The sequence below is a fragment of the Microtus pennsylvanicus genome, chromosome X, assembly GCF_037038515.1.
Source record: "Microtus pennsylvanicus isolate mMicPen1 chromosome X, mMicPen1.hap1, whole genome shotgun sequence".
Taxonomy (NCBI): Eukaryota; Metazoa; Chordata; class Mammalia; order Rodentia; family Cricetidae; genus Microtus; species Microtus pennsylvanicus.
The window spans coordinates 122,909,086-122,922,730 of record NC_134601.1 but is presented as its reverse complement, the minus strand read 5'-3'; the positions used below and the strand labels follow the sequence as shown (position 1 = coordinate 122,922,730).

The 13,645-nt window shown below is 45.3% G+C and overlaps 1 protein-coding gene and 1 long non-coding RNA gene across 3 annotated transcripts; one reads left to right on the top strand and one right to left on the bottom strand.

Annotated features, from left to right (window-relative positions):
• Nucleotides 1–1,402: 1,402 nt before the first annotated feature.
• On the bottom strand, nucleotides 1,403–10,469 carry LOC142841827 (uncharacterized). Of its 2 annotated transcripts, none has more exons than XR_012909103.1 (3): nucleotides 9,966–10,469; nucleotides 8,821–9,845; nucleotides 1,403–6,948 (listed from the first exon to the last, which is right to left on the bottom strand). It is a non-coding gene; the product is annotated as an uncharacterized LOC142841827 (long non-coding RNA). The 2 variants fall into 2 exon arrangements; XR_012909102.1 differs by having other exon boundaries at nucleotides 9,986–10,469.
• Nucleotides 10,470–10,535: 66 nt separating this feature from the next.
• On the top strand, nucleotides 10,536–12,602 carry Tmsb4x (thymosin beta 4 X-linked). Its single transcript, XM_075958954.1, has 3 exons — nucleotides 10,536–10,644; nucleotides 11,662–11,776; nucleotides 12,162–12,602. The coding sequence occupies exons 2-3, from the start codon at nucleotides 11,677–11,679 to the stop codon at nucleotides 12,194–12,196; spliced, it is 135 nt and encodes a 44-aa protein (XP_075815069.1). The 5' UTR covers nucleotides 10,536–10,644; nucleotides 11,662–11,676; the 3' UTR covers nucleotides 12,197–12,602.
• The last annotated feature ends 1,043 nt before the right edge of the window (nucleotides 12,603–13,645 follow it).

The following is a 13,645-nucleotide window of genomic DNA, read 5'->3' as shown; positions in this document are numbered from 1 at the left end:
CCTGGTAGCCAGGGCCTCTACTTCAAGAAAGTTCTCACAGAGTATTTGGACACACACACACACACACACACACACACACACACACTAGGTGACCCCAGGGACAGTTTCTCCACCTCCTTGAAAATAGGAAGCAGTTCAGCAAACGTAGCGATCGGCTCCATTTTACAGGAAGCCATCTAAGGAGCTACTGCCGAAATCAGGATGCTGTTAATGGGGTCTAGATTGCTTCAATCGTGGGTACCAAAGGTATGTTCTAGAACGGAGTCGGATGCACAGTGGCCCAAGGGTTCACTGACTTTAGGATTGTTCAGAGCCACAGATAGGACAAGAGCTGTCTTCCTTTCCTTTAAGAACACAAGTTTCTTTACTTGCAAAAAAGCAGGAAGTCTTTGGGTTGGGCCTCTGGGCGGTGCCTTTCACTTCCTTCCAAAGGTGTTTTCTTACTACACCCCAAGAACCAGGTCACATTCTGTTGCTTTCACGGGCCTATCAACTACTTTCGGGTGGGTTTTGGGGAAAGTTTCTTGATTTGGAAAAAAAAGTAATATTTCTTAAATGCCTGAGAGGTAAAATGTGAAACTAAATATTTTAAATCAGCATAAAAGTAATACTATGTGTTTCTGGTACAAACGTTGCTTTATAAATGGAACCTCCACTCCCTTTGCCCAGAAGCAAATTGTTAATAGTTCTTGAGAGTCTCTAGTCCAGAGCCAGTGAGGGAACTCAGTGAGCAAAAGTGCTTGGTGCCAAACCCTGACCACCTGAGTTTGGAATCCCAGAACTAACATCATGGAAGGGGAGAACCGATTCCTGTAAGTAACCACTTGTCCTCGGGCCTCCACATGTGGTACGTGTGCTTGAGACACACACACACACACCTGTATCCTTGTGGGGGTCGAGGGCATGGGATGCATGAGCACATGGAAGCCAGAGGTTGATGGTTGAGGGTCACTTCCTCAATTCCTCTCTGCTTTAATCCTCCAGGCTGGTCTCTCTCTGAACCTGGAGCTGCCTTACTGACTAGACTGACTCCAGGAAGCTTCCTGTCTCCACCCACCACCTAGCCCCAAGTAGTCACCGGGTCAACTCAAAAGGCCTGGCTCCCTCCAGTTTTTCTAAATGGTCCTAGCTCTTTTTAGCCATGATTTCCCAAACTATTGTGACTACTTTCCCTAGAAGAATAGAGGGAAAATTTCAAGTAGTGTCTCCCCAGGTGAAGCTGGTGTTTCTGCACACCAATCGGATGCGAGCTGACTGGAAAACCCTTTGAATATATAAACACTGAAGGTGGGAACAAACGAAAAACAAAGGAAGAACATCTTCCAACCTCTTCCTCCTCTTTCTGTCCCTCCTCCTCTTCCTGTCACCCCCTCCTCTTCTTCCTCCTCCTCTTTCTCTCCTTCCTCCTCCACCTTCTCTTCCTCCTCCTTTATATAGTTGCATTGTAACCGGAAAGAGCCCAGGGCCTTGTGGCATGCTATGCTGAGAAGCACTCTACTACTGAGCTGTATCCACAGACCTTATGGTCTACTTTTAAGATAAATGAGATCATTTTTGCCCAGCAAACAGGTTGTTGATCCAGCTGTTGCTTTTAGTGTCTTCTGAAAAGTTCTTCGACAGCCCTATTACTCTAGTGTTCCCTTAGAAACGAAAGGCTCCTGAGAGTGGTTACCATGGGTGTACTTTGTAAACTAAGATTTTCAGAGTGAATTGTGCCACATTTCACCTTTGAAGATTTTCCCTCGCTGGGAATACTGGTGCGCTGTCAGACTGTAGCTGAGTCGCCTCATAAGGTACTACCAAGGAGGTGCCTTCACTCCCACAAACCATCTTGCTGGTATTGGTGCTTGGTGGGGGAGAATGCATCACCATTGTGAAGGTTATAACAAATCCTGCTGGAAGTAAAAAGCATCATATGGGAAATAGAGACATTAAAAGTGCACATCTTGGGGCTGGAGAGATGAATCATGGGTTAAAATCCTCCATTTGTTGCTCTTGCAGGGGGCCAGAGTCAGTTTTCAGCAAACACATGGTGGCCCCACTATCATCTCTAACTCCAGTTCCAGGGGATCTGATGCCCTGTTTGGACCTCTTCAGGCACCAGGCACCCATGGGATACAATACATAAAAGAGGCAAAACACCCAAATTCATAACATAAAAATAGATAAATCTTTACAAAAATAAAATTAAAAAGGCGTTTCTCAAATTATTTATCATTTAGCTTTCTGGTGAGGAATTTGGCATATAACAAACACCTTCATCAAGTGATCAATGTTATTTTTTTTTTTAGCAATCATGGTTTATGTTGCAAACAAATAACAAACCAACAGAAGCCAGACTAAAAAAAAAAACAGAAACAAAAACGCAGACACTGAAGGTGAAAGAAACCAAGCAACAGAGGGGCAAGATGGCCGCCAAGTCTGAGACCCAAGTGATGGAAGGAGATAACTGATTCTCCACAGATGCACTGGTGTGCTTGTGTGCACACACACAGACTAAATGTAATGATTTACAAGCATCAGTTCTCTCTGGACACAAAGTGCTTCCTAGCCATTTCCATGGGCTAGCTCTCATTTTCCTGGCAGTTTCTGCCTTTTTGTGCACGAGAGCGAGAATCCAGTGTGTTTTCTTCAATTTCCCCTCGCTACACAGTCTAAATCTCTTCCATGCAACTGATTTCCATCCAGTGCCCAGTGGGAGCGGCATAATGATCTTTACCAGCTCCATATCCAATGGTCATTTCTCTCTGTGTGGAAGTGGCAGCCAAAGAAACCTTTATTCTGAAGGTCCTTTCTGGGTTGCCAGCTTTTTGGTACTCTTTTTGTTACATTGGAAAGTTGTATGCAAAGTTTTTGTGCATAGCATTTTTGTATGTGGCATTATGTAACAGGAAACCATTTTGAAGTACACAGCTGTTACTAAGTAGACTTTCAATGCTGGATAATCACCACCTCTGCCTAGTTCTAAACCATTTTTATTACTCCCAACGTGCGCCCTGTATCAACTACAAGGTCATTCCCCATCCTTCTCAACCCTTAGCTCCTGGCAACCACTGTCACATATATTGTCTCTGGCCTTATCTACTCCGAGTATTTAATTTAAATAGAACCATACAATATGGGGTCTTTGTAATTAACTATTTTTCATATTGTACAGTATCTTCAAGGTTCTTCTCTGCTGTAGTGTGGTTTAATACTGAATCCTTTTTTGTGACAATGAAAATGGAACCCAGGGCCTTGCTACTATAAAGAGCTATATCACCAGCTCTTCATTTATTGAGACAGAGTTTCACTATATAACTCACACTGGCCCTTTGAAATCAGTATGTAATTAAGAATGCCTTCACACTCCTATCATTACCTTCTGAGTGCTGGGATCATAGGTATATGCCAGCATTCCTGGCATCATATGGCAATTCAGTGTTTACCATTTGAAGACGAAGTTTTATCTTAAACCTGCAGTTGAACCTATTAGGGTGAAATTTGGGGATTATTATTTCTGTTGATTTCACAAATTATATAGACCAGGCTCTAATTTGTACATTACGGTATAGACACTCAAGTGGTATTTTCCTGGTGGTTTCCCTTACAGTGGGTAAGATTCAGGTTTATACTTTCTACTTGAGATACAAAGCCAAATGCCACCATGAATTACTTACTGTAAGGTATCATTACCTCCCATGGGAAGGAAGAGCCGATATCAGAAAGAATCAGAGATGGGGATCCAGATCCTAGGAAAGGTTTCCTCTCTCATTAGCCATACATGTCAGTCAATGTCCATGCACAGGGAAGCTGCGAATTGCAGGTCACCCTTAGACAGGAAAAGTATAACACAGCAGAAAGGAAGGGAGCTTTATGTGCGCACTTTACAAACCCTGGGGACAAGTAATGACTGCCTTACGCCACTAGCTTCAAGGGTAATGACGCTAGACTGAAGGTTTGACTAGAGGGGAAAGGCTGAGCCTGTTACAATCAATATCAGAGAATGGGTGAAAGGTGTGGTGTCCCAGAAGCCTTTGGAAGCTGACGATCTGAATTGCAAAGCCTGGTGAGGCAGCCCAAGAACCTCCCAGAAGAACCCCTGGAAGTCACATAGAGAAGCTCCTTTCTCACAGACATCAAAAGACCAGGATTTTCCAGAGTGGGCTATGTGTGTGTGTGTGTGTGTGTGTGTGTGTGTGTGAGAGAGAGAGAGAGAGAGAGAGAGAGAGAGAGAGAGAGAGAGAGAGACAGAGACAGAGAGACAGAGACAGAGAGAGCGCATTCATGTATGTTTGTGTGTGTGTGTGAGAGAGACAGAGAGACAGAGAGAGAGAGAGTGCATTCATGTATGTTTGTGTGTGTGTTTTGTACACGTGCCTGCACAAGTGCTGTATGTGATGCACAAGTGTGGTTCAGCCCTAGGCGAGCAAAGCTGCTCTTCAATAGGACAAGAAAATCAAAAGGTGAAAAGGATGAAGAATCCCCCAGCGGTGGCACTGGTGCCGCCAGCCCTAAAGAGTCCCACACTCCTCCCAAGCAGACTGGACGTGAGTAAGGACACCAACACCATGTAACCTCTAAAGCTGTGGCGACCAATTCAGTGTATGTTAGTCTTCACTGTGTTTAAGAAGCCCATTTTTTTTCCTCTTGTGTTTTCAAATGTGTTTTCTTTGCCTTTCCTAAGTCATCCTTTTGCAAATCACCACTACTTGTTGAACGGCACCAGCAAGAACAGGATGTTTCTGCAGCTGGGCAACACTGGAGGCTGTGGCCAGGTCACTAGAGGCAAAAAAAAAGGGTCAAAGGAGCACGTGGGCCCATCCTAGATACAGAGCAAGGCAGCGGCACTAGAGACACATAGGAATCTGTAATCTGAAAGAGTAGGATTGACTTCAAAATGTAGGAGACTCCGTGAAGAAGGAACATGTGCGACCTCTGTGGAAGATGATGAAGAATGTCAAGATGGAGGCAGTATAGCACTATGCATGAGGTCATGATGAGTGCAGAGCCCAGTCTAACACACAGGCCACAGACCCGCAAACCCAGCCCTGAAGCTAATGCCTTCCTTTGTCAGCATTCCCTTCAAATCTGAAGCAACTGTCTAAGGCCTGCACTTGGTTTCTTCATCGTTAAAGCCATTAACCACCTTCTGCTAGTAATACAGGAATTATATTTCGTGTGTGTGTGTGTGTGTGTGTGTGTGTTTATGTGTATGCAGGTCCATGCATCTGTGGGTGTGCAAAGGATAACTTTTGGCTGCACTGCCTACCTCGTTATTTGTGTTTGATTGATGTTTTTATTGATTTTTTTTTTGAGCAGGGTCTCTTACTGGCCTGGAACTAGTGAAGTAGTATATCCTGGCTAGCCAGTGCTCCCCCATGATCTGCCTGTCTCCACTTCCCCAGTTCTGAGATTACATGTAAGTACCACCATACCTGGTGTTTCAGATGGGCTTTGGGAATTGAACTCATGTCCTCATACTTGCAAGGAAAGCACGCTGCTGAACGCATGAGCCCTGGGGAATATATTTCACAGTAAAGGTTTGCCAGGGCTGAGGGTGAAGTTTAGTGGTAGAGTGCTTACCTAGCATGTGTCAGGCCCTGGGTTCGAATCACAGCACCATGAGAAAAACAACAACAACAACAACTAAAAGACAAAGCAAAGTTTTGACACCCATAGCTGAGCACGGCCTTGAATGTACGATCTTCTTGTCTCCATTCCCAATGGCTGGAATCACTGGCATATGACACCACTGCCAGCTTACATAGTAGCTACAATTTAATTATTTAAATTTCAAGTATGTCTGGGCACCATATATATGTCTGGTACCCACAGAAGCCAGAATCTAGAAAGGGGTATCAGAGTCTGGTACCCATAGAAGCCAGAATCTAGAAGGGGGTGTCAGATTCCCTGGGACTGGAGTTACAGATAGTTCCAAGTCAACATGAGGCTGATGAGACTTAAACCTGGTTTTCTGGAAGAACAACCGGTGCTCTTAACGGCTGAGCCATCTCTCCAGCCCAAGTTCTTATATTTTAAAGTGTGCTATTTTTGTTTTTGTTTTGGGGTGCTGAGGACTAAACTCAGAGTTTTGTACATGCTACGCATACGCCCTAATGATGAGCTACCACTGAGCCCTCTACCAAAGCCTTAAGTATGTTAAGTAGAAGGCTTTATTGAGATAGGATATAGCTTTATTCCTAGCTAGTCTACAAAGGCAGCCTGAAGACCTTAGAATGCTAGAAAAATGTAGCATATAAATGAGTCCATTTCTAAGATAGCTCCATTGAATCTCAACCACATCATTGGGTTTTGCTAGTAGATTACTTAATTTCTCTACAACGCCTTTATCTACAACGTAAGGGACATAATGGGCCTCTAAGGAGGTCTTGTGGAATACTGCAGGGAGAGCTCCCAAGAGAAAGTAGATACTCAGAAAATGCTGGCTCTTTCTGCTGCTCTTATTGTTATTATATCATTATGATCTTTGTATATATTTATAAATTATACATCGTGTATGTATGTATTATTTTATGACACCTATTTATCATATAATTATATCATATTATTATTACTGCTGCCATGCTCCCAGTTATTATTATTCTACCTGCCTCTCAACATTTCCTGCCACTGTCTTGCCTCCTATGCAGGTTCCTTGCCAAACCAAACGACTCATTGCTCTGGACAAGACTCAAAGCTTCTGCATTTCTGTGCCGGTTCCCCTGGCTATTTAGAGGCTGAATAACCACTTGGAGGGGATGTTGTAGAGGCGAACTCAAGCTGCAGAATGAAGCAGGCACAGAAACTGAATCAGATCAATAGAGAGGGCAGGGAAATTAGCAGGGCTGCACACACACTGGGGCTTCTTGGTTCTGTCTGTGCTTGCCGGTTTTCCTCCACTGATTTCTCTCACGCTGGCAGGGGGAGCCCTTTGTTCCATCTTCCTGGAGCCACAACGTGGAGCTGCTGTGGGTAAGAATAGAGGAAAACGCTGGAGAAAGATCCCTTTCAGTGAACCCCGTGACAGGAGTGGGCCGCAAGGGAAGAACATAGACTTCAAACTGGTTGTTTGATTCAGAGAAAATTGCTAAAACTCTATGAGCCTCGGTTTCTTTTGTAGTAAAACGAGGAAGTCGGTACCCACTGCGAAGGATGAGAACTGAGTCCTACTCTAAAAGGCTTCCGGGAGCTACAAAATCGAGCTAGGACGAGATTTTGAAGATCCTTTCCCTCCTTTGTCTTTTCTTCTCCTTGTTACCAAGGAACCCCGGGCTGTGCAAGGGGATTTATATTCTCATGGGTACAAGGGAGGCGGGGGTTAGCTGTAAGGGAGAGTTTAAAGGAAAGGTGGCAATTGTAGGAACCTCAGGGGAGTGTGGGCTGCAGGCAGGTGGGGCAGATGGTAGGAGGCCCTGAACCAGACAAAAGGAGTGGGGTTTGAACAAGCAAATAACTGAGAGCCTCGCTGCATTCCCTGTTGTAAGGCTCCTCCTCTTTTTCCTTCGGACTAGCGCTCCGCCCCAAACTACATAAATTCAGAATTGCAGGACTCATTTTCATGAGCTCAGACTTCAATGGCTGTTTCTCCATCACTGGAAATACACACAGTTTTGGCCCAGGCCCACACTGGAAAGCAAAAGAAAACAAAGCGTCTGCTCACGCTGCTTCCTGGTTCTGTGGGGCATGGCCTTGGACAGGGGCCACCTTGTTGGTACTTGTCTCACAGGGTGCCATGGCCTGGTAGATGAGAGAGGCAAGGCAGTTGCCAGGTGGGCTCTTTGCTTGCCTTTCTCTGGAGGGCCCTGAGGTCAGAATGCACCCTGCAGCTGAAGTGACCAGTGCCTTTGAAAGCAATCTTTTTTTTTTTTGCCTCACCATGTCTTTGTCACTTTAATTGGAATTGAAAACTCCCACCTCAGTGGTTATTGTGCCCAGCATATGCTAATCTACTTATAAATGTTTCCTTCCCTGAAGCAGCAATTATCCCTGACATCTGGAAGTTAATACTAAGTAGATTCAACTGTCTGAGATGTAAACATGGTTATTGGAGTTTTCGGTTCGGGAACTGAATTCAAGTACCGAGGACGCAACCAAAGCAGTGCGAGCCTGGTTTATTGAGCAAATACCGTCTTCTAAGACTCAAGGACCACTCTGCTTTACAACCCAGGCTGGCCTCAAACTCACTGTGGAGGACCTGCAATCCCTGATCTTCTTTCCTCTACCTCCCAAATGCTGAGAATTCAGGCATGTCATTCTATGCCTGGGTTATGTCACGCTGGAGACTGAACCCACAGCTTGGTGCATGCTTGGCAGGTGCTCTGCCAACTGAGTTACGTCTCCAGAATTGGACTTATTTTTATTTTGCTATAAAATAACAACATATCTCATTTTTATTGGTAATTTGTTAGAGAAGTAATATAGTCATGTATTAGCTATGTAGAAATATACAATGAAATATATAAATGTCTCTTTATAAGAGAAGTAATTGCAAATCACCTGAGGTTTTTGTTAATGGCAAACACTAAAACGTTTATTATTTTCTTTTCTTCTCAACTTTCCATTTTAAATGAGAGCAGGATAAAGTGGTTGCCATTGTAAAGCTTGGTCCCAAGAACTTGGTCTTCCCACAACTCTAACCGCTAGTTACTGTCATTTGTCCACTTTTCAGAGGCGTTCCGAAAAGAATGATTGACACCACTTTTAATACCATTCTTTTCGTTTGCCTTTCATTTTCTCCTTAGCACCCTTCCCTTCTGATGTTCCTGTCGGGTGGGCCAGCCAAGCCCATTACTGTGAACTCTGTTCCCACAGCCCTTGGCTTCCCTTCTAACCACCCACCTGCTCTTTCTCCAGCAACAGCTACAAACAACAGCTGCCTGCTAGCCTGTTACCAAAGGAGGAAACTCCAGATGTTTCCAGACGCCACTCTCCCATCTCCTCTGGCGAGATGACTTCTGTAACCTTTCCTAAGGCAAAGGAGGCAGTAAGAGTCGGGCTGTGGCATTCCTTTGTCGATTACATGAAGAGGAAAGAGAGTTTGAGAAATTCTGACAACAGCTGAGGGAGGGGAAATGGAATCAAACAACCCACAGAACTGGTGTCTGGGGTAGCTGCAGCTGCTAGCAGAAGAGGCCGGGAATGCACCCTGTAAGATCTTTTCTGGGTTTCAACAATGCAGTGGGCTAGGCCTGCAAGTGAACATGGGGCAGGAGGGGCTGTGTTACCCGAGAGGTGACATCTCGTGCGTGCTCAAACAGGTCCAGGGCCCCCATTCAAAGGGCAAGAAGGCAGCCGCACAAGCCCAAGCAGAGCATTAACTGGGAAACCAGAGGGGTCACCTTCCCCTGCCTACCCCCATCTCCTTCCTCCCCAGTAAAAGGGAAGTGGATGAAGAAATGGAGAAGTCCAAGCTGCTGGAGCAGAGGCAGTTTAGGCTCCCTCATAACCCTTGACTCATTCCCAGAGAGGCAAAACCTCTATCATAAAAATGCTTAGCAAAGGGCTTCTGGAAATACCCCCACCCCAGGGCACAGAAAAGGAGAAGGAATCTTTTGTAGTTTTCTGTGTCTCAGAAAGAATCCCATCAATGCCTTTTTAGAACTTGTGTGGCTTCCTCCTGTCACCCACCTCTTGGAGACCCAAGCTTGGTACCTGTAATTACTTTTTAGTAGCAAGCAGGTCCCTGGTACTCGCCGACTCCGGTGCCATTTTGAAACCCACACCTCTCTACCTGTCTCATCCGCACGAACTGCCGAAACCTTCCCCCTCAAAACCGAGTTCGCGCTTCTCTTTCAGTCTTCAGATAGCAGGAGCGAGTGGAATTGTCGTCTTCAGAAATCCTTGGTTTTCATTAGCAATCCCTTCTAATTAATGAAAGTAAGAAAAAGGAAATCAACTTCCTTATTGTCGCTCAATAGCAGAAGTTGAATTTGAGTTAATTTTTGAGGAGGCTGTGTATTCTATAAAACTCCCAATTACCTTACCATGAGCAAGTATTAGTTACCTGACTTGAGTGCTCACGAAAATTATCGTACACGATACAGATGCTTCAATGCTGAAACTTTTCTTTAAAAAAAAAATCACTCAAGGATCCTTTATCGCCCTCTCAAATCAAGGGGGAAGACAGCCGAGGAAGACAAAGAGGGCCGGGTGGGGTGAGTGCGGTCCACTGGTCTAAAAGCTGAGTCACGGCAATCAGACCCCAGCAGCCCTTGTGTGAGGGACACCGCACCCTATCTTGGGGGACGCTGGCTGCAGACAAAGCCAGTTTCGAAGTAAAGGAATGCCTGTCTCCTTAGGTGCCACCCAGGCACCTTAGTTATCGTGAATTTAACCTTCAGAACAGATTTGGGCGGTTGTTGCAAAAGTTCGTTATAATAAAATACACGTCGGGGGGGGCACATTTTGAAGGCGTTTGTTCCTTTTCTAGTTCCGCCATCAATGTGGGTCGAGGGCCTGGTGGATGGGATGGGGGAGGGAGGGTCCGACAGGCCTCCGAACGCCTTTCCGGAGACGCGGCGCGAAGGAGTTAAGCGGGACTGACAGTGACGTCACCTCATTTACATAGGAGCGCGCATATAGCGGCGCGCGCTGCGCCCCTCCCGACAATCGGCAGCAGCCTCTGAGCAGATCGGACTCCCTTTGTTCGCGCTCCTCGCTTGGGTGAGCCCCAGGGCCCCTTCCTCCTTCTGTCCTCCGCTTCCCTGCTCGTCCTCATCCTTAAAGCGAGTCCAAGGGGTACTACTCCCAGGCCAGGTTGTTTTGGGGATTTTGGGGGGATGCTAAACTCTTCCAGATGCTGAGTAATGGGAAAGGGGAACTTGATGATTTTTTAAAAATCACAAAACCGGGCATTTTGCTGCGCAGTTTGGAGGGGAATTGTTTTCTCTCCTCGACCCTCACCCCCTAAAGTATTTTTCCTGGTCTCGGAGGCTGTAATTAATCAGAAATAGATCCTTTGTTCTAATGCTCTGTAGTCTCCTGAACGCCTGATGGCTTCGAGGGCTGTTATCTGGCAGGCTTAACCTACCCGAGCTGTAACCTGAAAATTGGGAAGTCCTTGCAGAGAAATGTGTGCAAAGAGGGTCGAAGGGCCCTGCATGCAGATCAGGATGCAATTGCGAGAAGTGGGGAAGGCAGCTTTGTGTGCCTCGGCTCTTGTTGGGCTAGAGCGAGGAGAGGAAGCGAGTAGGGCGGTGGTCGGCGGCTGCTCGGGTCAGCTCCCGCCTTTGTGCGGAGGAGAAAGCTGGGCCGCCTGGCATCTTTTTGGGGAGCAAGCCCATGTAGAAACTGTAGGTGCGTTTTGCGACCTTGACTCTATTTTAAGAGTTTTTACTCGACTTCCCCCCACTAAAGCTGGAAGTAGCTTCGTTCTAACCCGATTTTAATATTTTAACATTGCAGTTAACATCCCGCAATAATGAATTTCATTGTACAGAAATACCTTTGAGAGCCACCTTCGCTCTTTGATTTTTCACATTGGGAACAGTAAGGGAGATTTTTTTTTCCCCTGTAGAAAGAGCTGAAGGTCTTTAGTCGGGAATGGAAGAGGAAGGGAAGGGAGGAAGTAGGATTTCAAGCTGGAACCTCTGGTCGGGGTTGGAGAAGGTGCTTTCGGAGCTGGGAGAGGCGAGGGCGGGTGGCTCTTTCTTAGCCTTGGTCTTGGCTTTTTACCTGCAGCTCCTTCCGGCAACCATGTCTGACAAACCCGATATGGCTGAGATCGAGAAATTCGATAAGTCGAAATTGAAGAAGACAGAAACGCAAGAGAAAAATCCTCTGCCTTCAAAAGAAAGTAAGCTCTTCGCCCCCACCCATCTTCAGAACAGGCTGGGCGGGAGCGGAGCGGGCGGGTAGGAGAAAGGGAGGGGCAGCGGAGAGGATGGGGGGTGGTGCGGGGGAGGAGCCGACAGTTTGATGATGATGAATATGGCCTGCAAAGGTTAATTAAAAACTGTTTTGCAGCCAACAAACGCTGGGCTTTAGTGATTTAATAAGGGAATATTTCATAGGCATATTATGCAAATACATTTATTGAATAACTGTACTTCTGTTTAATGACTTCCTCATCGTAGCAACCTATGTAACCTAGAATTTTTGTAACATGAAAAGAGATTTTTAAATGAAAATATCGTGTTTCTGTAGAGTGCACTAAGCCTCCATCTTTTTTTTTTCTTCAGCGATTGAACAGGAGAAGCAAGCTGGCGAATCGTAATGAGATGAGCGCCGCCAATATGCACTGTACATTCCACAAGCATTGCCTTCTTATTTTACTTCTTTTAGCTGTTTAACTTTGTAAGATGCAAAGAGGTTGGATCAAGTTTAAATGACTGTGCTGCCCCTTTCACATCAGATTCAGAACTACTGACCAGGAAGGCCTCCCCTGCCTCTCCCACCCATCTGGCTGGCTGGCTGGCAGGGAGGGAAAAGACCTTGCATGTTGGCGAAGGAAAAGTTGGGTGGGAGGCGGTGAAATATAGAGTAAAATTCAAGATGGTCCAAGGTGTCCTACAGGATGTAAAATGCAGTTTAATCAGAGTGCCATTTTTTTTGTTCAAATGATTTTAATTATTGGAATGCACAATTTTTTTAATATGCAAATAAAAAGTTTTAAAACCTGACTGGCGTGTCTGTTTGGTGTCTGGAGGGATTAGTTGAATGGGTCCTGCAACCTTTGCAAAAATGCCGGCCTCTTGGTCACTGGGACATAGATGGTGAGAAACATGAAGAGGGTTGACATCATCGCACTGGGGTATGGATAATATCTATAGCAAAAGATTGGGAGGTCATCTGAAGGAGATTGTGAGTTCCTCGCGGGTTACGTGAAAGATTTAAGGAAAATATCTGCATTTGGAGCAGCTTCCATTGTTGGAAGAAGGGGGCTGGGAAACTTAATGGGTTTTAATTTATTGCACATCATCTCAAAATAAAGGGTGGTGGTTCAGCACATTGGCTGTAGGTATCAAAATGAACTCGATCGACTACCTAGTATCAAACAAGTTCAGTTTAGGGCAATCCTCTGAGGTAAAACTAAAGACCACATTTTAGTATATGCTTTAGAAAGGAATTTTGAATTTGTCCTCATCTAATGGCTGGCTTGAAATCGAAGTTCGATATTTAAAATCAGCTTTAGAAAAGGAAATGCACCTATCATGAAAGACTGATTTGAACTTGGTGAAATCCTAAAACGGAATGTTGGGGTTTAAAAGACAAATTCAGGACAGGTGAAATCTGGGCCAAGTTTGAGAGCAGCAGATAACCATCAGCTGACCTGCAGGTCTTTTCTGGAGTCTTCCCTAATCTTCCATCATCTGAGCTACATATTTTCATTGGTGGGTACAAGCAAAGCCCTTGTTTCGGCTGGGCCGCAACATGTAGCAAGAAGAAAAATGAGCTATTTTCTAAAAGTAAAATGAATGTGCTTAGAGCTGCTTGGTGGATCACTCTGTTCTTTATGAAGGGTACATGTTTGTTAAGTGACAGACGGCAATATTGAAGATCAGCAGCTCTCCCAGTATCTCAGCAAGGATAAAATATACAGGGCGAATGTACACAGTGAACTTTTCCCCTGAAACTGGCTCATGAAAACACCGGTTTGCAGTGGGGGCAGGGAGGGGGGATTGTGTATTACTAAACCCAGTTGATTTTCTTTGCTCAACACTTC

What these genes read in the sequence shown, in the direction of transcription:
- Tmsb4x (XM_075958954.1), top strand. Translation starts at nt 11,677, where the DNA reads ATGTCTGACAAACCCGATATGGCTGAGATCGAGAAATTCGATAAGTCG. An exon ending in TCCTCTGCCTTCAAAAGAAA is followed by an intron (nt 11,777 to 12,161) that starts GTAAGCTCTTCG and finishes TTTTTTCTTCAG; the next exon opens with CGATTGAACAGGAGAAGCAA.